Raw genomic sequence first — 25,097 nt, 5'->3', positions numbered from 1 at the left:
TCTCCTCTGAGGGGTGGGAGTGGGAGTGGAGGGGATGAGAGATGGGAAGTGGGGGTGGAATTTAGGCAGCAATATGTGATCTGTCTTTCGGCTCTTCTCTTATTATTGAAGATAGACAAGAAAATTTGAAAGAAAACCTATCAGACTGGCAGGTGAAGGGCAGGGAGTCATTAACGTGACTTTTGTGAGACAAGAATAGAAGAGGTATTAGCAATTTCAAGGCAGAGAAGGTGTAGCTACAATAACAAACATACCAATTATTCAAAAAGTTTGATGTTGGGTTTGCCAGCTGGTCCATAATTGATGGACCCAAATGATAAAACTAAGTGCTTTGAAAGGTAACCAGATTGTGGGTCTGAAAAGCTGATAAACTACAGGCGACGACCATTTTAGGTGTTTCCAATTGACGTCCGGCCACCAATGCGCGAGTCCATTTGGAGCCAGATGGAGGCAAAGCAGGGGAAGGAACCGGGGGCAGGGTGTAATAGTGCATAGCAGGATGGGGCACACTTATAAGTGCTTTGCCAACACATGTGGGAGGCTGGGAATGGAACTCTATACAGATACAAAAAAGAAAAGAAAAGAAGTGCCCATAAGGCCTGCCAATATCAGGGCAGTTTAGGGGATGAACCTAAGAGCCTTCTGGATCAGGTCAATGACCCAACCGGGTGCTTCTAGAATGATAGAATTATATATATATATATATATATATATATATATATATATATATATATATTCAATATTTAATAATAGAATAATAGAATTGTGCAGTTAGAAGGGATCTCAAGGGTCATGTAGTCCAACCCCCTGCAATGCAGGAATCACAGCTAAGGAGTCCCTGACAGATGGCCATCTAACTCTGTTTAAAAACCTTCAGTGATGGAGAGTCCACTACCTTCTGCCTATTCCGTCCATTCTTACTGTCACAGAGTTCTTCCTAAGATTAAGTTGGAATCTCCTTTCTTGTAACTTGAAGCCATTGGTTTCAGTCCTCCCCTCTTGAGCAGCAAAAAGCAAGCTGCCATGTGATAGCCCTTCAGATATTCTAATAGGATTTATCATATCTCCTCTCAGTCTCCTATTTTTCAGGCTAAACTTACCCAACTCCCCCAACCGTTCCTCATAAGGCTTGGTTTCCAGACCCTTGATCATCTTGGTCATCATCCTCTGTACACATTCCAGGTTGTCGTTATCTTTATTAAACGATGGTGCCCAAAGCAGGGCATAGTACTCCAGGTGGGATCTGAGCAAGGCAGAATAGAGTGCTCACTATTACTTTCCTTGATCTGGACGCTCTATTTCATGCAACATTACTTTACCATGCCAAGTTAAGACTCTGTTTGTTTGTTTTTTGTTTTGTTTTTTGCAGGAGTGTAAGCCAAAAATGTGGAGAAATCTAGTGGTTCAGAAAGAGAACACTCTACTAATACAAGATGTTCAGGAAGAAGATGGTGGGAATTATACTTGTGAGCTAAAATTTGAAGGAAAGCTGATACGACGAACAACTGAGTTCAAAGTTACAGGTAAGAATCTTTTGGGGTGAAATTGAAGGGAAAGAGCATGAAATGTAGGAGGTCAGAAAAATTGATGTCTAGAATGATGTTTTAGAACTTTTTTTTTTTTTTTACCCTGCCTTATCTTACATTCCAAAGTGGCACTACAGACATCAACAGAACATCAAACAAACAGACATCAACAGAACATCATACAATATATTTGCAGCCCATCTGTGCAGATCACCTGTGCAAAAGTACAAGGTAACTCAAAAGTCAGCTAGTAGAAGCAGAGCAGAAAATTAAGTTAGATAACCTCTCTGAAAGAGGTAGAGCTCATCAGGGCACCTTTCCCATAAAAATGCAGCCTGGGAATCCATGCCCCTACCATTTGCAAATATATCAACATAAGAACATAGCAAGAGCAGTGCTGGATAAGGTCAAAGGACCACTTAGTCCATAAGAACTAGCACTGGTGCATGTCCATATTTTAAAGGTGTTGATGTTGAAATTAAAAGTTCTAACTACTCATAAGGATTCCTGTTCAGCAAAACCCCTCCACTGTTGCTGTCCAATACTGCATGTATCTGGGGGTTTTTTGTTTGTTTGTTGTTTGGCTCTCACAAGCAGTCTGATGCTGAATGTGGCTTATTACAGAGCTAACTCCAGATTTTGGTGGAGCTTCGAGCACCAAGATCCCAGTGTGTTTTGGTGGGATCTCTGGCACTTGAATTCCCTATTCATTGATCCTTGTGTAATCAATCAGTGAGCTCTGAAAGATAGGAATGTGCAGGAAGCTGCCTTGTACCAAGTCTGAGGACTCCATTTCCAGAAGCTGCTGTTACACCATTTTTTTGCAGTTGGAAGAGACTGTACAGCATTTTGAGCTTGTTAAAGCATGTGCATAAAGATAATAAAACCATATGTGTTCATATGCAGTTTGGGGTGTCTCGTTGGTGAGAAGTATTCAAATGTTGCACTTGGCTCTTCATAGCCAACCTATTGTGTTAGACTTAGGACCAATGAGAATGGTTCAAGTCTGCCTGAGCAGCTTCCCTTGGTAAACCACTGAGCAAGATCCTGTTTTTTCACCTGTCTTTTGGGGGGTGTGGGATATGTGGGTGATGCCTGTGTGATCTGAAGGCATGTGACACACCCACCTTCCTATGTCTAGAGCAGGTGTTCCAATGATCCACCTTGGTTACATTACTGAAATGCATAGCTTGTTTTCCCATCTACCTTCAGAAAACTACAAATGGAATACTTGTTTTCATAAATTGTCACACTGAATTCTTATGACATTGCTGCTGGGCAGGAAGTGGTTCCCTTTGCCCCAACTTTTCACTCTAGTTTTGCAGAAGACAGTGTCCCATCTCCATTGCTGCCTCTTGTTGGTCTTCTTTCAAATGCCAATTTAAACTGCCCGGTTACTTCTGAAATTTGTGTGTGCAACAATCAGTTGCTCTGGCCATGACAAATTATTCCACTCAATTACATCAATTGAATGCTTCTGCTTGAACTCCCTGTTCACTTAATCTCTCTTAAATCTCATTAATTCCCTAATTTTCAAATTGTGCCTGCTGTTATTGGGAGGGAATTTGCCGTGGTAGTTGTTCCGTATTGGATGCCCTTCTCAACTGGAGCAATCCGCCTGAATTTCATTTCAGCCAAAGACAAATGGTGTGGAAGTGCCACTTTCCAGTTTGGATGACAAACCAAAGCAAGCATATCTTCTTCAACCCCAGGATCTTTCTCATGCTGTAATATCAAAGTAAACTCCCCAGTCAGACTTAGAACAAAAGTAGGTACCTCCAGAATGGAGACCAGTGGACCCCATGAAGATGCTCATTAGCAGATAGCACCTAGACCAGGGGTCAGCAAACTTTTTCAGCAGGGGGCCAGTCCACCGTCCCTCAGACCATGTGGTCAGGACATTTTGTTTTTTTTAATGAACGAATTTCTATGCCCCACAAATAACCCAGAGATGCATTTTAAATAAAAGGGCACATGCTACTCATGTAAAAACACGCTGATTCCCGGACCATCCCTGGGCCGGATTGAGAAGGCAATTGGGCCGCATCCGGCCCTTGGGCCTTCGGTTGCCTACCCCGACCTAGACAGACAAGGCACACAGATCATCTAGTCAGACTCTTCCATACTGAGATGTGAGGTATTATATATCCATTTAAATTATACTTCTTCCTGAGGGAGCCTGGGTCAGCAAATACACCAGTAATAAAGAGCACATTTTAGAAAGCATTCTAAAAACAGTCACAAACATTCTAAAAACAGTTTTAAAACATTCTCTTGAGCAGTAATTTGAGGAAAACACCCATCAGGCTCCACCTCATGAACCTGACTCACCCCAGCTTTCACCCACAGGACGCTGGCAGCCCTATGAGTTGACAGGATGTAATTGCAAGCATTTGCTCTGCCATATTTCTTATAAAGGTGCAAAATGCTTACCATTTTGATTTTACTGAAAGAAAGCTGCTTCCATTACCAACAGAGAAATAGGTCAAGTGATGACACAGATGGCAGAGAAACGACCATGGCATTCTTTGCAGCTGGGATTTGCACCATCCATATCTTATTTTCAAGTGCTATGTAGGATGTGCCCCCGCCCCCCCCCAATATTTCACAGAGCTGTCTTTTGTGCAGATGGCAGCAATTTGCATGAAATTTGAATAAGCTAATTTATTGTCTAGGTGCAAAACTAGAAATGACTACTGTGATTTAAAAAGAAATGCAACACATCCCACCACAGTGAGGAAGGTTGTGCCCTTGTGCCCTGTGCCCCTACTTAGTCTGGTGTCTAGATGCTCCCTGTTGGTGGGTAGCTTCAAGGCTCCCCCTACTCTCCCTACTGATAGTTTTTTATCTTGACCAGACAGCTCCTCAGATACAGGATTGTCCTTGGACAGATGACTATTCTCCCTTTCTCCCTGATGTAGGTGCATGGCCACCTTAAATATCTCTTTTCTCCCCAAAAAAGGATGGATACCAAAGCCACATCCTCCTTAGCTCCCTCAACATCCCCAAAGCCTTCCTCCTACCCATCTGTTTGACATTAAATTGGCAAGAACAGTTTCCTATTAAGGGAAAATATTGAATGGGGAGTTTGAATTCAACTGTGGACCTCTTTGCTCTTCTTATGGAATAGATGCAGCTCAAATACTTTCAGCAGCATTTTACCATCTTGGATAGGTAAAAGAAGGGCAGAGTGCAAGGCGAGGAGTGTGGTAGCATTGCACATGCATGGTCAATGGTCAAGGATGGTGGGAGTTGCAGTCCATAACATCTGGAGGGCACCACTTTGGCCACATGTGAAGCAGAGGGTGGTTGGGGAAACAGTCGCCCTCCAGATGTTGCTGAACTACACATCCCATTGTTACTGACAATTGGTCGTGCTGACTGAGGCTGATGAGAGAATCTCCTCTAGGGCTGGCCCACCCATGAGTCAAGGTGAGGCAACCAATGAAGCCTGGAATCTTTCAAAGCCCTACCTGGAGGTGCCAGGGACTGATCCTGACACCATAGAGTCAATAAGTTGTACATCTTCTCCCTACATTTCTCCCAAAAAAGGGGGGACATAGAGATTGTGATTTAGGACTAGTGCCAGAAACTAGAGACTGGTCCTGGTAAATATGGAGAGTTGGGATACATGGTTTTATAGAGGAGTCATTGTGTAAAATATTCAGTGCTTTTTGCATTTAGATATGTTGTGGTGTTTCTCAGGTCGATTTTTTAAAAAAAATATAGTGCTGCTATTATATATTATGATCTTGCCCAAGAACCAATGGGTGGGATCAAAATATTAAGGCCGCTTTCTCTGTGCCTGGGATTAAATGCCATTGAACTCAGTGGAATTCCAGATGTGGTATGTGTGTGAATGCCACAGGTGTCTAAGGCAGGGTCAATTGCCTATACAATGGTACCTCGGGTTAAGAACTTAATTCGTTTCGTAGGTCCGTTCTTAACCTGAAACTGTTCTTAACCTGAAGCACCACTTTAGCTAATGGAGCCTCCCACTGCTGCTTCACTGCCACGTGATTTCTGTTCTCATCCTGAAGTAAAGTTCTTAACCTGAGTACTATTTCTGGGTTAGTGGAGTCTGTAACCTGAAGCATCTGTAACCTGAAGCGTCTTTAACCGTAGGTACCACTGTACTTTTCTCAAGTATGGGTAGTGCCTTCTGAACTGAAGCACACATGTGCTGCAGCTTCATGCAATCACATCAGGTGGTTGTGAGTATGTGAAGAAGAGATGCCTGGTGAATTGTGGTCTTCTGAATATGTGAAGCAAATCCATTGAGAAACAATGTGAAATTGTGCAAGGCTATTCTACAGTTCTTTTTCTGGTATCAGAACTGTGACAATATCACTTTTACTACCACTATTACTTTCTGCCTTTTCTGCAAGGAGCTCAAGGATGCATCCATGCATCTCTCCCTCTCCATGATATCCTCCCAACAACATAGGTTAGATAGGAGATGGCAACTGATCCAAAATCTCCCAGTGAGCTTCAAGGCTGAATGGGGTTTTGAAGCCTGGTCTCCCAGATCGTAGTTCAGCATTCTAGCCACTACACCACACCAACTTTGCTTGATCTCACAGTCACTGTTTGGCGCTGAGTATGCCTAGGAGATGCGGGTGGCGCTGTGGGTTAAACCACAGAGCCTAGGACTTGCTGATCAGAAGGTCGGCGGTTCGAATCCCCACGATGGGGTGAGCTCCCGTTGCTCGGTCCCTGCTCGGTCCTGCCCACCTAGCAGTTCGAAAGCACATCAAGGTGCAAGTAGATAAATAGGTACCGTTTCAGCAGGAAGGTAAACGGCATTTCCGTGCGCTGCTCTGGTTCGCCAGAAGTGGCTTAGTCATGCTGGCCACATGACCCGGAAGCTGTACACCGGCTCCCTTGGACTGGACCTAATGGTCAGGGGTCCCTTTACCTTTACCTTATGCCCAGGTGAACCAGCCCCATAGAACTGGGATAGGGGGAACCTGTGGCTCTCTGGGTGCTGTTGAATCACATCTCCCATCATGCCTGATCATTGGCCATGCTGGTTGGGGCTGATGGGAGTTGGAGTCCAACAACCTCTGGGGGTTCTCAGGTTCCCCATCCCTGCTATAGCAGGAGAAATGGAACCACTCTGCCATTCCCTATGCAACAGGTAGGTAGATAGGCAAAGTTACCCATCTTCATCAAGATAATATACTGCCTGCAAGATGGGCAGGTAAATTAGCAGGGTAAGCAGTTGTGTTCATTTGCAGGTAATGATGGACTTCAAAACGGAGAGAGAGAATATACAACCTCAGCATATCAAAGTTATTGAGAAGAAAATGTGTCAGTGTTCTGGATGATTCAATAAAAGCTGCTCTTTAATTTTTTGTACCCAAGTCAATAAAGATAAGAGATGTGCCTGTTGACTGAGTAGGAGCTGTTTGTATGCTCGTTGATGTGAAATGATTCCAAAAGACAAATGGAGGGGGGTATTATGCCAGATTTCCCTTAGAAGTACTGTAAAAGACGCAATGAGAAATGTAGCAATATGCTGCAGTCTATGAATTATATATCACCCAGCTACTCCGAGTGCTTTGCTTTACAGCTTCCCAAGCTGCCTGCCTGTATTGTGAACATGCAAAGTAATTAGAATGGCAAATAATGTTCTCTTTTATCATACTGTGATGGGTTCCTCCATCACTTTCTTTAGTCAACTTAATTCCCTTTCTCTCATGTCTTAAATCAGCAGATGATAGAGCTTTGCACAAATGGACTCTTGCACAAATTCTCCACCCTGTTTGTGGGAAGGGTAAATTGGGGGGAGGTGTTCACTGAATTTCTCTAGGGCAAGGACAAAAGGTATAAATGATTCCTATGTTCTACCTCTAGTTGCTGGAAAAGTGAGGAGAATGATGTTGTGCTTGTGGGCTTCCTAGGAGAATTGGGTTGACTACTGTAAGTATAGGATGGATCCAGCAGCTGCTTCTTTTTTTCTCTGAGAAGCTCTTGGAGCTGAGGCTCACCATTACTGTTGCCAGCGGCACAGTATTATTTCTTTTGCCCTAATTTCTTCTTCAGTGGTGGCAGCCCAAGTGACATCTTTGTTAGAAAACCGGCCACCATTCTGCATCCTCCACAACACCCCAGACCTACTATTGTTCTGGGTCAGTGTGGGTGGAAAATAGCAGTGCCCGCCCACGCCAATAATGGTGGAGAATAGTGGAACAAAATTCTGCAAAAGTTATTTTCCTACTAGGGTGGGGGAAAGAATTTTTTTTTGGGGGGGATGGACTTCTGAAAAATGCCATATCAGATGTAGTTTGTAACTTGGGTGGAATCTACACACATATAAAACGTTTTGAAAATACAGTGAGTTTTCCATAAGGCTCACCATCAAGCATCACATTGTATAGTGCACTTAAAAGACACTTAAAACATTTTATTTGCAGCTGTATAGCTGAGTCCTTGGTGACTTAGTCACACACACAGCTTCAGGAGCTCCTGACAATGCAGCAGGTCAGACTTCCAGTTCAGCTCCTAAGACCTAATTTTCAGTGATGTGATCAATCTCTAAGCAGAGCCTGAGCGGCATAGCAGCAATACCTCTGTGTAGTAGTGGGTGCCCTGCATGGACAGGACATTGGACTAGATGCCCTTTGAGGTTCCTCCCAATTCTATGTTTCTAGGCTGCTCCACTGCAGACTACAGATAATTATGACTGAAAGTTGGATGCTCCTCAATATAAAGAAAAGCTCTGTACATAGCATGTCAGGAAAAATTGGCTGGATAGGAACTCTTCTCTATGGCTTGCTAGTTTTTGGTCTGCAGGGATGGCAATGGTTTTGTATAAAGAGTATCCAGTCGTGATAACCTCCCCCTGCAGTCTGAAGTATTATAGCCCAGAGCCAGGTTTACCATTTCAGTGAGAAGTAGATCTCACTTAGCCTGAACCTGGAGTCTGGCATATGAGATGTGACAGGATCAGAGCACTAGTTGGTATCGCTGCAGGCAACTGTTGTTTCCCCATGATCCTTCCCAACATGCAGATGCTAATAAATTACAGATGCTGGCTTTGTCCTTTGCAATTTTAAAGATGAAAGGACAGGTGAAAAACACACAAGCACATTTAATCTCCTTGAGTTGCAGGCATTTCTCAGGTGCTTTGCAGATATGCTTGGTTGACATACGGATATGCTTTGTTCATTCTGTATTTTCATGCTGGCGAAGAATCCCATCTATGTTTCTTGGGATATAGGAATGTGCCTTGAACAGAGCCAGGGTTTTGGGTGCATCTAGTTTAGTACTGTCTACACTGCCTGGCAGTAGCTCTCTGGGACTGCAGGCAGGGAAATAGCATGGGATCAAAACTGGGACCTTGTGCATGCAAAGCAGTGCAGATGACCTTTTGCTATCTGACAGATGTGATCTGTAAGTTGCAGATTGGTGCAAATTCTGCAGCACCGATGGGACCTGATGGGAAGCCAAGCCCCACCTGGAAGGGCTCAGATTCCCCAACCCTGGACTATGGTATCCGCCACCCCATAGGTGATGTCTTAATTGTTATACCTACTAAACGAGAAGGGATGGAAGCTAAAGGGAGTTGCAGGATGGGTCCTGGGTGTGAACCAGGTAGCCAAGGAACTAGGAGAAGCTCAAGTGGCAAAAAAAAAATCACATTCGTCATTATCAACATCATCAGTGAATGTGAAATTGTGGATCATGAAGTGTTTTATAAGCATGAAGGAATCGGGCTGGCTCTCCCCTTGCCCCTCAGATTATGCTCTTCATCTCACAGATTCAGTAATTCATGCCCCAGGCCATTAAGATGATTGATTCTATAAGCTGATAGTACTTTGTATTTCCGCTGGAAAAGAAGAATTTGATATAGGGTTGTGGGACTGCACAGGTACTTTTAAAAAGCTGGCAGGGCATGGAAGCTCCCCCATTCTACTGGCCAACCCTGTTCCCCCAACCCCCTTACTAAATTTCTTTAACCAAGGCTTGCCCAGTCAAAGGGTTCTGAATTAATAGTATCCTCCTTCCTATCTCTCATTTCTTCCAGTGGCTTAACCATGATGGCTGTTTTACCTTTATTGTTGGAGGCAGTAAATGCCTCTAAACACCAGTTGCTGTGAATCACAGGTGGGGAGAGTGCGCTTGCACTCAGCTCCTGCATCTGGTTGGCCACTGTCAGAACAGGATGCTGGACTAGGTGGGACTTTGCTCAGATCCAGCAGGGGTCTTCTTCGGTTCATTGCCCGTAAATGCATCTGGATCTGGCTCAGGAAACTTTGGAGACTGCAGATAAATCCATTCCAATTAAGCGAGGTCTAGAAATATTGTAAATTGTTGTTGTTGTTTAGTCATTTAGTCGTGTCCGACTCTTCGTGACCCCATGGACCAGAGCACGCCAGGCACTCCTGTCTTCCACTGCCTCCCGCAGTTTGGTCAGACTCATGCTGGTAGCTTCGAGAACACTGTCCCACCATCTCGTCCTCTGTCCTCTTCTCCTTGTGCCCTCCATCCTTCCCAACATCAGGGTCTTTTCCAGGGAGTCTTCTCTTCTCATGAGGTGGCCAGAGTATTGGAGCCTCAGCTTCAGGATCTGTCCTTCCAATGAGCACTCAGGGCTGATTTCCTTCAGAATGGATAGGTTTGATCTTCTTGCAGTCCATGGGATTCTCAAGAGTCTCCTCCAGCACCAGAATTCAGAAGCATCAATTCTTTGGCGATCAGCCTTTATGGTCCAGCTCTCACTTCCATACATCACTACCAGGAAAACTTTAACTATACGGACCTTTGAAAATTTTGCTTCCCCCCCCTCACAGAAATGGGTGGACATGTGATGAGGAAGAGAGGAAGGGAAATGAAAGAAAACATTTGATCTTCGACACCCTCTGAAGTTTCTGACTGGCTGCCATTTTTTTTATACCCCTATCAGCTCAGGATAGACTACTTAATATTTAAAACTATGCTACTTTCTCCAAACCTCTAAATAGCTTTATTTGCTTCCTTGCTCTGCCTGTGTTCTAGCTGCTACAGATGTTGCTGTCACATTTAATAAAGAGTTTGTAAGGCTTAAATATTATACTGCTGTAGTGCGCGAGGTCCCCCCCCCCTCCCCTGGCAGTATGTCTTTGGCATAGGAAAAAAGAAGGCTTTGCTTATTAGGATGAGGCGTCTCTACTGCTAGGGCCACTGACACTGGTGTTTCATCTCTAGATGACAAAGAAGCCACAATAATTCATCTCCTTACATCTCAAGGTCATCAGGAGGGGAACCTTCACATGCTCCAGTCTCTGCATAGTACAGTAATGAAGCATTGGCAGCTTGTCATCCTGTTCAAATATCCCAATGCAGTTGGTGAGAATCCTGTGATACCCAAGCATTCCTAGACCAGTCTTTTCCCAACCTGGTCCAATGCCCAGACATTTTAGGACAATGGGGCCTATAAGCACCAATCAATCTGGTGATTACATGCATGGTGTTGTGGGTATTGAATAATAATTAATAGGAAAAGGATTCAAGTCCAACTTGATTTTTACCAACCAATATTTGCCTTTAGATATTGTTTTTACATGGATATCTTGTCATGTTGTAGGCTGCCTTGAGCATTTTTTTAACTATGGAAAGGTGGCGTACAAATAAAATGATAATGATGGTGGTGATGATGATGATGAAGATGATGAGATGGGGGAGAAATTCCATTCAGTTTTCTTTTAAATGTCCACCCATTTCCGTGAGGGGGGGGGAAGCAAAATTTTCAAAGGTCCGTATAGTTAAAGCTATGGTTTTCCCAGTAGTGATGTATGGAAGTGAGACCTGGACCATCAAGAAGGCTGATCGCCGAAGAATTGATGCTTTTGAATTATGGTGCTGGAGGAGACTCTTGAGAGTCCCATGGACTGCAAGAAGATCAAACCTTGCTGTCATAGGTGCAGCAAGGGCCAGAAAGACACAGAAATAAACACAGGAGATTGGTATTTTGAGTTGAAATAGGCCACAAATTTTATTGGTTACACATGCAAGTAGGGTTTGGCCAATGCAGTGGGTATTAATCTGGTATGAAGCAGCCTGCCTGGGCCCCCATAAGCAGTGGCGTAGCGTGGGGGGTGCAGGGGGGGTGGGCCGCACCGGGCGCAACATCTGGGGGTTAGGGTTAGGGGCCGCAAATCCACGGGTTCGGGGGCGCAAATCCACGGGTTAGGGGGCGCAAATTACTTGCCTTGCCCCGGGTGCTGACAACCCACGCTACGCCGCTGCCCATAAGGAAGGGTGAGCATGAGCTGGGCTGGGACTGAGCAGCAGGCTCTGCTCCCTCGGAGCCCCAAGTGAGTGGGAACATCCACTTTGTAAAAACAATGCACAAGCTGAAACATATCCATCCATCAAAATCCACACTTCTCTGAATTTTGAATTTCAATTCTCCAGCTAAGTAATGTGTACAAATATTAGGGTAAAGTGTTCAGGAAAAAGGAATATATTGGCAGAAGTAATAAACATTGCATGAGAGGGGATTGCTTTGCAAAAGAAGTGTCTATCTGGCAATATTGAATACAAAAAAATATGCATATTAGGATAAATCTGCACTAAAATAAACTGATGTGGAAATGTGGAGAACAGAACTGAAGACTGGGAAAGTGAGAAACGAAGGGAAACTAAAATTGACAGGTTTGCCCATCCCTGTTGAGACTTGCGAGCACTGCTTCTTTTCTCTATGCTTGATTATTGTACAGTAATGACTGACAGCACAATGTGTTATGAACAAAACATAGGGGAAACATAGGCTTTTGGAATACAATTTATTTGTGAGTTTTCATTGGCTGCAATTGCCTTTGTGATTTATGGTTTTGCTAGGGATGTATTTTAAAATTGTTGTTTAACTTAGAACCACACTGGAATCCATCTTTTATGAAGGGTGGTATATAAATATTTTACATGAATAAATGCAGCCAGGCCCATTGAAGAGTAGCCTTGCATTTGAGCCCGTGTGAGATCTTCTTATCTCTGGTACCTTAAGCATCCAAATGAAAAGTGATGAAATATTATAAGGGAAAGCCTGCCTAAAGCATGTTTTGAGGGGATGGATCAATAAGACACCTTACTAGAAATAAAAAAGGTTGATTTAAACAAAGAAAGAGGTCACATTATGTATCACATTTATTTTCTGCTAACTGCAATGGGTTGTCCTTTTGCCCAAATCATATTCCGAGTTGCAGAGAGAAGAAAATGTAGCTACTTCCATTTTGACAAAATGACTGCATTTCAAGAATATTATCAATCTCACTTTCAGACACTTTGCAGAACATGACCATGTTTTAAATTGGAGCATTCCAGGCTTTTTTTCTTGGAGGTCATGGCAATTACTGTTTCTTCATGTTCACCCTTTGATGGCAAGCTTGGCTAAGACCTGCCTGATAGATTGGTATTATGAGAGTAAAGGAAATGAATTCAGGATGTTATATAGAGTTCACAGATGCCGAGAATTAAAGCTTCTATCAAGGAACCGTTTGGGAAGTGTTTGCATCAGTTTTCACCCTGAACATGAAGTCTTAGTCAGATCACATGGGAATGGGGTCTGTAAGGGGGCCGCTTCCCCTAGGCCCCCCCCACAGTTTCCCACTCAGGTTTTATGGTCAAGTGGAAATGCACTGGTCCACGTTCCATCTACTAATGCTTCTTTGAATGCTGTTGAACTACAGCTTCCATCATCCCTGACCATTGACCATGCTGGGTGGTGCTGATGGGAGCTGTGAGTCCAACAAAATCTGGAGGGCCACAGATTCCACACCCTTGACAGATTCATCTATGAGATTATTCATTAATAGCATGGAGCAGGGTCTTTTTAGTGTTGACACCACAATAATAGAATTCCTTCCCAAGAATTTCTAGCAGAACTCATGCCTTTATATTTTTAGGAATTAGGCAAAGACAAAGTTGTTTAAGTAGACAGGGGCAGGTAAACTGTTCTTGGACTCTTGATTCCCATCAGCCCCAGTCATCATGGCCTGTGGTCATGCATGATGGAGGATGTAGTCCATGCTTTTAAAATATTAGAATCTTAATGCAATTAATGGATTGAAGTGGTAACTGGTAGATTTTGACCACTGGTTCTCGTGTTCAGTCTTTCGTCCTAATGTGGCTATAATCCTTTTCTGAGCTTTTTGCCAAAGTGGAGAAGTTGCATGAGCATCATTATCATTTAATTTATGTACCGTTTATATGCCAAAATGACATCTAAGCAGTTTACAGTTATAAAATCAATTATAAAAACCATACATAATTAAATTGCACAATAAATCAATTCCACTCAAACATCCATAATTAAAATTCACCATAGAACAATATGGTTAGCATAATAAACGTAATATCACAATTCATTTCAACCTCATCTTCCATTTTATAGCATGCAAGATATGCTCAGTAAAGTCCTCCTTGGCCCCCAAGGCAGCCATTAATGCCCCACAGATCAGGAAAAGGGCAATAAATGCTTCAGCCACTTGGTATTCAGCCCAGAAAATGCTGGGCTACAGCTCTCATTGTCTCTGACTATTGGCCATACTGGCTGGGGCTGATGGGATTTTATACTCCAAAACATCTGGAGTGCAGCTGTTTGGGCAGGTTGAAGACGGCTGAAATTTGTGGGCTACCAATGTGTGTTGGTGTTGCAGCCTTTTTTTTCTGCCATGGTTTCTTCCAAAGAATCCTGGAATTTCTTTGGAATGCTGGTGATTCTCTGTTCCAGTTTCCTAGCCCAGTTGATAGGCCATAAGGTTCCTTTGAAAGATGTAACGGTGGTGTAGTGCCTTGGGCTGAGACAAGGGGAAATCCAACACCCCCATTCATACATGAAGCTCACTGGGTAACCCTGGGCTAGTCAATGGCTCAGTTCAGGCATACGCTTGAACACACAAGCATGTGAGTACAGTACTTACAGTGGAAACTGAAACTCTTTCAGTCCTCCCCTAGCCATCTTCGTGTTGTGCTAACTGTAGCTATGTAGCCTTAGTGCTATGCCCCTTAACCTTGGCTGACAATTTGTCTTCCCCAGAAAAACCATGGGTGGCGAGCCAAGAACAAACACTGGCTGAAAGTGGGGCAAATCGTGTGTATGGGTTCTGGTGTAATGCTAACCATGGCTTAGCTTTTGGATAGTTCAGCAGCAGGATGACCAGCCACAAAGCAGTCACAACTTTATATTGCTGAATACTCTTAGTGTTATGTGTGAATTGCATCCATCTCTCTCAACATAACCTATCTCATAGGGTTGTTGTGGGGAGAGAATATGGTATGTATTGGGGCGGGGGCAGAACCAATGCACATTACCCTGAGGTAAGTGTAATTAAGAAAAACATTAAACCTGTAGTGTTTACAGGTTTAGCATTACCTCGTTGAAGTAATATATGAAATAAGCTGCTTCTAATTTAGCTTTAACTTCCATTTTGCATGATTCTGCTGTCACTGTAGAATAAGAAAAGAAGAGCAAAAAAAATCAGAGAACAAATACTTCTTGTAGTCTCCACGGACCTTTCTTGCTAATTATTAACAACATCAAATGCTGTTTTGTCAAAAAACCTGCTCAGTGCATAGGGCTTTGGAGAAGGGTTGTACTTAGCTGATGAATTATAGAAGGTAAATAGCCATCCTAAAAATATTTTGCTACATGTGGGGATTGGTGTTTCTCTTTCATTACAATAACAGAGCCGTTGTTGCAGTTTTCAGGAGGCTCTGAGGTCACACAGGGTTTTTTGCTGTCAGTGGCTCCAAAATAATCTAACAGAGAAGGTAGAACAATGGGTAACAGGGACATTTGTCAGAACCACATCACTAGAACGACCAGTGAAATTGAGTCCCACGCCTTGAAACAGAATCAGTTTGCAAGCTGTTCCAGTTAGGGCCCCTCCAGACTGGTGGGGGTTTTTTTTGGGGGGGAGGGAGTGTATTCTGCACTATGTCACGATAATAAGGCATTAGTGGTGAATTTACACTGGTCTTCCACAAACCATTCCACTTTATTAGCTGTTCTGCAATGCTTATCCAAGAGCGCTATACCACGGCAAAAGTGGGACAATCCTCCCCAGCCCCAGAACATTTGAGGGATGAAAAGCTAAAGGACTGGAAACAAAGCAGCAGGATCACCCTAAAACTCTAGCAGGCTCAAACAGTGTTGAAACTGGGATTGTTTATAACCGCCCCAGCCAATACCATCATGAGCACAAACCACAATGAATCTACGACTACAAATTTTTAGAAATTTGTTAGTTTTTCTGTTTACTATGAATTTGGGCACCTCTTAAGATACTGCTTTTTAAAATATTGAAATATCAACGAGATCGTCTAGGTTTGAAGACATTTGGACACCATTTTGAATCAAGATGGCAGACTGAACCTTTTGAAACTGCACTCATTTAAACTTTAAAGTTTTGCATGATAGTTGCTGAGACCAAGGAGAAGATTTCATCTGTGTTCGGATGCAAATGGATGCCCCACAGTTGGCTCCAGACAATCCATCGGAGCAATGTCCTTTGCTTGCTGCTCAAAGCTGCCTTGCATCCAGTCTCCACAGGGAGCTGGACAGGGTTCTGATCTCCTGTAGTGTCCCAGCTTTCTGGCAACTACAATAATTATGAAGGATACATCTGAGTGGTGGATGAGTCATAGCACTGGAGATCAGTCTGGAACTGCTGATATGTGTGTAGGACTGTCCCCTGTGGTGAACCACTGAACTTCAGGTGTTAGCATCCTTACTGAAGAACCTTCTAGAATCACTCTGGAAGGTTCTTCAGACTGAACACTGGATCTTTCTAGGCATGAGTAGATAAGAACTTCCTTTTGCAGGCGAGCCTTGCTTAAGTGGCGAAGCCTTCCTAACCTAGGGTGTTTTTCTGTATTCTGTATTCTGATTTGCTCTTTGGTAAGAACAACAGGTTGACCTCTATTCAATGTCCCTCTGTTTACAATCCTAAACATGGGTTGTATCAGCTAAGTTCTACTCAGAGTAGAGCAGACGTAAGTTAGTAAGTTAATGGATGTAAGTTAGTCACATCCAATAATAGTGCAATCGTGCTGGATTTATACTGGACCATCCACACATCATTCCGCTTTATTACTTGGTATACTCTGAGTAGGAGTGGCATTGGATTCAGTGTTTACAATTCTAACCATGTCAGTGCAATCCTAGCCATGTCTACTCAGAATAAGGTCCTATCGAATTCCATGGGGCTTACGGCTGGGTAAGTAGGGTTAGGACTGCACCCTAATTAGTTACAGTGTATGACATTGCTTTTCCATGGCAGTCCTTACTCTCTGGAAAAGCCTGCCAAAAGGGATCTGCTAAGCAGCCTCTGTGTATAACTCAGTTTTTGCACATTGATAAAGCAACTAATTCTGTATATACGGGAAAGCAGCAAATACAAGCTGAAAATAAACTTTAGACGAGTGCAAGTGAAAGCATTTGGAGGGGGGAGGGAGTACATGTGTATACCAAGTGTGTATACCAAGATGGCTGATTCTGCTGACATCTCAGTGTTTCCATGTACCACTGGCTTCCACATCTGACCCAGTGGACCAAATCAAATTTAAAGTGGAACCAAGCAAATTGCCATCTTGTTAATCCTGGGGTTGCCACTGATATCTTGGTGGCTGATCTTCAGGCAAAACATCTGAGAAATTTGGTTAAAGTAGGGGCATTTTTCAGCTTGAGGGCCACATCCCTTTCCGTGCAACCCTTGGGGGGCATGCCAGTGGCAGACATGGTTAGAGGCAAAAATTGATGGGGAAATGAGTGCAAATCGTACTTTTGTGCAGTAGATTAGCTTCTGCACACATTCTCTATCCTCCATCCAGGAATGCAAAAGGCATTATGGGAGTTTAAGGACACATTCCAGCCAGGCAAAAAAGTCTCAAGGAGGATGCAAAGTGGGGCTAGTCAGATATGTGGCCTAGGAGGAAAGGGAGTGACTGGGTAGCCTAGGTCAAGTCCTTAGAGCGAGGGAGGAAGACCAGGAGAACCACATTTGACCTGAGTTTCCCCACCCCAGTTTAAAGGAAACTAGAAGTCTGGTAAAAATGTTAAGTTGTCTGTGCAACCTGAAAAAGAACATAGGATATGTAGGGTTACCAGCACATTTTGGTGCTTAGAAGCACCTTGGGTAGTTGCTCTCATTTGGGGTCATTCAGGAGTGCTTGCCACTGGTCCATAAATGGTCCAGTTTACTTGCATAAGACTGTGCAGGTCCTCCCAAAATTGAGACAGCCTAGCCTGAATTTCCACTTCCTGATTACAGATTTCAGTCGTCAGGAGTTACTAACTCTCCCTCTTCAAGGTCCGTGGCATAGTCTAGCCAAGTGTGAAGTCTTAAAACAGATCTGCTTTAGAGCTAACCAAGCATTATAAAAAGTTCCTGAAAAATTGAAGAGATGAGGGGGGTGGGGAACAGCTCGCGTGTTGCTGGCTGGATTTTGTTTTTGTTTGCTAGTTTGTTTGGGTGTTGTTGTTAGATAAAGATTGCTAAAATACAACACAAAATCCCTCATATCCTTTCGTTCCACAGGAAGGAAAGAGCTGTGCCTGCAATAAATGAAACATGGCAATAAGTCAAGTCAAAGTTCTGCAAAGCAATTGGTTTCTGGGGCCTCTGTGGGTACTTGCACCTTGCTTGATGCTTGTGAGCTGACTTTGTCAAAAAGCATTGTTGCTAAGGTGAGATGTGAGCTGTGTTATTGACATGTGTGGCGAGGGGCTCATTTGTGCATGCAAGTAATGTATGCTAGATAGGATGGCCATTCTAAGAATCACATGGAAGACGCTGGGAAGAGCATCCTGGCACAAATCCTGCACATATTGGAGGTCTGCAGTGGGGAAGCTTTTTATACTCATTTTGGCTCCTCATGCAATTTAGAAAACTAAGAGATAAGGATTCCATGCTGTGAGGGGAATCTACACGAGTCACAAAAGGTGACTCACTTATTCTTTTAAGTTCGTTGACTGATTTATAAACTGCTTCACAGCCTGAAGCCATAGAAGTGGTGTGCATCAAGAATTGAATGAGTTGAAGTCATCCCTCCCAACTCATGGAGGGTCCTTGTCTATTTCCTCACTTCAGGGACACTTGCACTGGAGCTCAGAATTCTAAAGGAGCTGTTGATTCAACAATAAGGCAGCTCAGGCGGAGCGCTTAGGTAGGAGCTGGAAGCCTCACCCTTTCCTGGCATTCACATGCTCCTATGAAGGTCACCCTACTTCCAAAAAGCCTCAAGTGCATCAGCTGGGGGTCTGCTTCGCTCACCAACTCCTCTGCTGCTTGGTGGCTCTGGGGGTGTCTAGGTACAGAGTGGCTCCTCAGGCTCCTTGGTGGTGGGGAACTTTCCTGATGGGCCCTGCTTCTCCTCTGAAAAGGCCCAGGTTTGAGGACTGAGCATGGCTGACTCCAACACTGTTGGAGATGGCAATAGGGGTGGAACTAGCACCCTCTATTATGCATCCTCTATTAGGATGCCTAAACTGGGCTATCCTTAAAAGTATTCCTTGGTAACAGAATGGCACAGAGCCCAGTGGATTCCAATTAGCTAAGTACTGCAGACCCCCTCTTTTCCAAAAGCCAAACCATGTACCCCCCTACTCTTGAAAAAATTTGATATCTCTATAGTACTTTTTGTTATTTGAATTGTGCTATGGACCCCCTGGGTGGGTTATGCAGAACCCCTGGGGTCCGCAGACCACCAATTGGGAACCAAGGTCTAGAGAACTCATGATGCCTTGTTCCCAGATGTAGATTGGGAATGTGGCACTAGTACCATAAATATTAATTTTTTATTTTTCTTACGGATGTAATATTGTTGGATGGAAGGGGGTTTAGAGGAATTGCATAGAAGAGGAAAATAGGAAATGACAACAGTCCCTGGTCTTTCAAATATAAACTGAAGAAGTAATCATAATGCGAGGGATATCCTATAAAAAGCTAGAAATAACCAAGACCGATCTGTATTCAAAACAGGCTTGTCTGGTAATATTTTGGTATTGTTTTGACGGTGCTCTGCAATTCCTTGTGTGGGTATTTTAAACCTGTGCTGAAGGGAGCAGTTTATGGGCAGGAAAGAAAACAACACTTTGGAATAAGAAGAATAGCAGCCGAGACCCAAACAGTAAAATGGTAGGGTGAGACTGTTCAAGTCTTAAGCTTTTATCTGTGTGCCTGGTTTCAGATGAAAAAACTTCAGACCTCTCATCTCAGTGAAAGTCAGATGTTGGATCTGCCAATTTGGGTGAGGTTGGGGAATGCACATGTCTCCAGGGATACAAATCAGGTGAAGTTGGGTATTGGTATAGTAAGGCAATGGTCTTCTCCAACCTAGTGACCTTTGGGTGTCTTTGTCATGCTGGCTGGGGCGGATGAGAGTGCTGTTTCTGATGGGAGTTGTAGTCCAAAACATCCAAAGGCTGGCTGGGGGTGGATTTCTGTGGCTGCCTGTGTGAACTGGCAGGAGGAAGAGCTGCTGAAGTGTCATGAACTCATTGTGCCATCTGTGTTGTTTTATCCAAGATCAGGTTTGTATACGTGGGCATAGGAATCATTGCTAGAAAATTTTAAAAGATGGTAAGATTGGGGTGTGAATGCTTGGTAGGGGAGGGTAAATGGAGCCAAAAGAATTTTGGAGGATTGTCTTAATGATTCTTGGAAGGTGAACAACTACGTTCTTTCTTAGGGAAACTACAGGTAAGTGACTCACAGTGACTAGGGAATAGTTGGAGACTACTCTGATAAGTGAATGCCATCCTCCCTCTTTCCCTCCCTCTCCCTCTCTCTGACATAAGAACATAAGAAGAGCCTTCTGGCAGTGGTGTAGCGTGGGGGGAGGCTGCACCGGGCGCAACATCTGGGGGTTAGGGTTAGGGGGCGCAAATCCACGGGTTAGGGGGCGCAAATTACTTGCCTTGCCCCGGGTGCTGACAACCCACGCTACGCCACTGCCTTCTGGATCAGCCCAATACCTCATCTAATCCAGTATCCTGTTCTCATGGTGGTCACCAGATACCTATAAGCAGGACCTGAGTACAGGAGCCGTCTCCCCTCCTGTGGCTTCCAGTGATTGGTATTCAGAAGCATCACTGCCTCCAGCCATGAGGCAGAGCACAGCCATCATGGCTGGTAACATGCACACACAAACTTCAGCTAAAGATAGTGTAATCTACAAGTCTGTGAAGAAAGCAAAACATGGACCACAGAAGGAGACAAACAGTGTTGAGTTTTGACTCTGTAACTGGCAATCTTTGGGAGCTAGCTGTCTCTGACCTCTGGAGATCTGATATGGCAGCTGTGGGCTTTGGACTGTCAACTGGAAGGGTGTAAGACAGTCTTGTTTTACCTGTTGGTCACCAAATTCTCATTGGGCTACAATCCCCATAATCCTTGTCCAAGTACCTTGGAAGGCACCAGACTTGGAAAAGCAGGTTTAAGGTGTTCATCCACCTATGTTCAACCTGTGTATCTGTAATTTCTTTATTTATTATGTTTAGATGGCTGACTGCATAACAAGGTCACAAAGCAAAACACAACATTCAAATGCAGTATAAAGCAGCAGAAACTATAGCTAGTCTCACATATAGCTAGAAACTGGTCTCATTACACTAGAACTTGTATGGACATCCAGTGAAGGTGATTTCTGGAAGATTCAAGATAGATAAAAGAAAGTATTTATTCACATAGTGCAAGGAAAAACTGTGAAAATTGCTGCCACGGGAGGCAGTGATGGCAATCAACTTAGAAGAGGACTGGGTACCTTGAAAGGCCTTAATGACCAGTGATCATGCAGGCACCATTGTGGTGGCCCCCAGCTTAGAACAAAGTATGCATAATGGAGGTGGTACAGTCTAGCTCAAATTTCACACGGAAAAAGTTTGTGCAATGAGCTCTTGCATGGAAGCACAATCATGCCAAACCAGCACATATGTGTCACATGGTTATTATTATTATTACCGATGATTATGTATGTTTTATGTTGTAAACTACCCAATGATCTTTGCATGAAGGGTGGTATATAATAATTTGTTGCTTTGTTGGCATCGGTCTGTCTTATGCACCTCCGGGGTAAAGCCAGACTGTTGCATTAGCAGCACTGAAGTGACTTCCCTGGGCCAACTTAGTCATGTTCATTAATTTAAATGGGGCTACTCCAAGGAGGAGGGACGCGGTTGGCACTGTGGGTTAAACCACAGAGCCTAGGACTTGCCGATCAGAAGGTCAGCAGTTTGAATCCCCATGACGGAGTGAGCTCCCATTGCTCGGTCCCTGCTCCTGCCAACCTAGCAGTTCGAAAGCACGTCAAAGTGCAAGTAAATAAATAGGTACCCCTCCAGCGGGAAGGTAAACGGCGTTTTCGTGCGCTGCTCTGGTTCACGAGAAGTGGCTTAGTCATGCTGGCTGCATGACCCGGAAGCTGTATGCTGGCTCCCTTGGCCAATAAAGCGAGATGAGCGCCGCAACCCCAGAGTCGTCCGCGATTGGACCTAACAGTCAGGGGTCCCTTTACCTTTACCTTTAGTCCTACCCCTAGTATCCATTTTTTGAAATGTCATTAACCCTCCATGGACCTCCTTCCAAAGGGAGCCTTCCAGTGGTAGGTGATTCACCACTGGAACTTCTCACTGCTCAGAGAAGTGCAATGGTATTTACTTTTCCTGTGAATGTCTGCATATTTATTTATTTTTAAACTGCTTTGGCTTGCAAATTCAGGCACTGAACACAAACGAAGCAGTGTTTCCCATTTCCATAACAAAATCATGCTCCCCCACACATCGTGCTGCCTCCCCAGAATCCCTGTCTTATTAACAATGTGGCTTCTCAGAGTAGGCTGTGCCGAAGGTGACATCTGCACAGTTCAACAATGTAAGGGATTTTGAGCAGAGAAAGAAAAGGTACTGGTGAGAGATAACACCAAGGTTACAAAAGGATGCATTAATGGTCTGACTATAAAGGAACTTCATCCTCATGCAGAGTAAAGCAAAAAAAGGGGGTGGGGTGGAGAAAAGGCAGCTGCAGTTTATGCACCTGAACCTAAGGTGAGCAGTTTCCAAAATGACAATGGAATCCTCTGACAACCATCAGTGTTTTGTATCACTAGCCAAATGGCTTAGGCGTGGTATTTTTAATGGGGCGTGGGGGGTTGTGAAACAGTGGCTTTTCATCTTTTGCTAGAAAAGAATCCAGGATCAGTACTAATGAACCTGACCTGGATTTCTGAGTTATTATTAGATGATCCCTGATCTTGAAGAAACTCAGCACCTTGATGAAGCTGTGCAGTCTGGAGGTGGAATAGGGCCCTGGATTTAATTCCCCATGGGGCAGACCGGAGCAAAACCTGTTGGTTCAATCCTACCTGCCCCAGGGGCAGGGGCAGCACTCCAACTGGCCTGCCTTTGGCCAATTGCACAGACTGGTCCACTCCCTGAGCCCAGGTGAAACCAAAGAGGATTCACCCAAGCCTGAAAAATACCCTCGCATCAAGCATGGCAGCTGAATCCAGGGATGGCGTTGTCACTGTCCTGCAAATTATAACACACAATAATTAAATTTAACAATAAAAAACAATTTTTTTCATTGTTTACTTGCTTATTATATGTACATTGCCACCCATCTATAAATGCTCCTCACAAACAAGGCAATATTTAAAGAATCATACATAATGATGTACATAATCATACAGTTATAGAAGTGTAGAGTAGTAAGGGACCCAAGGGTCATCTAGTCCAACCCCCTGCAATGCAGGAATCTCAGCATAGACAGCTTGCCTTGCAACAGTGAAAACCTAAATTGTTTACTGCTTGGGTTTAAAACACAATTAGAAAGCTTTCGTCGGGGGGGGGGACATAGAGAAGGTGCTAGGCAAGACTCTCTGGGGAGGCTATTCCATAGCAAGGGTGCCTTTACTGAAAAGGCCCTGTCTTTGGGTAGTCAGCTACCTTACTTCATTCACTTGGACAGAGTCCTAGAATCCAGGCCTCTGGAGAATATCTTAATGCTTGGGGAGGCAAATTCCCAATTCTTCTTTTGCCAGTTGTGTGAATCTGCTGACTTCACAAGGATTATTCCTGACATGGCAGGAGAAATGGAAGAAGGCAAATGTTTGCTTGTATCAATTGGAAAAATGGAAATGATTATGCAACAATACCTATCATTTTTGTCTGAAGAATTTATCTTAAATGGTATGCATGTTCCTTCTATAATTAACATACACACACAGCTTTTACTGAAGATGTAATTACTTTTCAGACTTACAAGTTTTATTTTCTTTCTTTTTTTAAAAAAAGTCATCTGCTGACTTTCTTTTAACACTAGACACATAATCATCTGTTCAAAACAATTATGCCAGATTCCAGTTGATCTGACAAACGTCTTCTAGCCTTTCAGCATATAATTAGCATGTACAACTTATCTGCCTTGCTTTTGTATGGGGGAAATAGACCTATTGTCTGCTGTGGCACTTTTCGCTTTTGTTAGGCCTTCATTACAAACAGCAGGAAAAGTTAAGATGGATTAATCTAATCTGGGCTGCAATACACTTGAGGGGGGGGAGTAGGCAGGGGGAGCCTGATGCAAAAGGACCCAGAAGGATAAGGGCCTACTTTAACATTGCTGTCCTATAGCAATGTAAAGGTAAAGCTAAAGGACCCCTGGATGGTTAAGTCCAGTCAAAGGCAACTATGGGGTTGCGGCACTCATCTCGCTTTCAGGCCGAGGGAGCCAGTGTTTGTGCACAGACAGCTTTCTGGGTCATGTGGCCAGCATGACTAAACCGCTTCTGGTGCAATGGAACACCATGATGGAAGCCAGAGCACACAGAAATGCGGCTTACCTTCCCGTCGCAGTGGTACCTGTTTATCTACTTGCACTGGAGTGCTTTCGAACTGCTAGGTTGACAAGAGCTGGGACAGAACAACGGGAGCTCAATCCATCTCGGAGATTTGAACCGCCAACCTTCTGATCGGCAAGCCCAGTTGTTTAGACACCAGCACCACCTGTGTCCCTTCCTATACCAAGGATGGGGAGCTGGGGAGCCTGAGGTCTACATTCCCTTGTGGGCACCCTCCAGGGGTTGCATGTATGGAGGGAAGGCAGAGGCAAAAGTGAGTGGAGCAACAAATGTAAACCTTACATTTGTTCACCAGCTAGGCCATACCTTTCTCTGATGAAAACAGGGATGCCCTATTCTATTATTATTATTATTATTATTATTATTATTATTATTATTAATTATATATACCCCACCCATCAGACTGGGTTTCCCCAGCTACTCTGGGCAGCTTCTAAGATATATAAAAACATAATAAAACATTAAAAATTAAAGAAAAGCACTTCCCTATACAGGGCTGCCTTCAGATGTCTTCTCAAGGTTGTATAGTTACCGTATTTTTTGCACCATAACACTCACTTTTTTCCTCCTAGAAAGTAAGGGGAAATGTCTGTGCGTGTTATGGAGGGAATGCCTACGGGTGGCATGCCTACAGATTTTCCTCCTCTAAAAACTACGTGCGTGTTATGGTCGGGTGCGTGTTATAGAGCGAAAAATACGGTACTTACCTCCTTAGCTCAGGGGTTGCATAAC

The 25,097-nt window shown here is 43.8% G+C and overlaps 1 protein-coding gene across 5 annotated transcripts in view; it reads left to right on the top strand.

The window, feature by feature from the left end:
• IL1RAPL2 (interleukin 1 receptor accessory protein like 2) overlaps window positions 1-25,097 on the top strand; it is a 491,230-nt gene that overhangs the window by 298,215 nt on the left and 167,918 nt on the right. For all 5 annotated transcript variants that reach the window (XM_082207241.1, XM_082207242.1, XM_082207240.1 and 2 more), the window contains one exon: window positions 1,370-1,523. In XM_082207241.1, the coding sequence (XP_082063367.1) occupies window positions 1,370-1,523 (154 nt within the window). The remainder of the gene's footprint in view (window positions 1-1,369; window positions 1,524-25,097) is intronic.

Source organism: Podarcis vaucheri (genome assembly GCF_965113315.1).
Source record: "Podarcis vaucheri genome assembly, chromosome: Z".
Classification (NCBI taxonomy): domain Eukaryota; kingdom Metazoa; phylum Chordata; class Lepidosauria; order Squamata; family Lacertidae; genus Podarcis; species Podarcis vaucheri.
The sequence above is the reverse complement of the archived record's forward strand: the minus strand, read 5'-3'. Positions and strand labels throughout refer to the sequence as shown.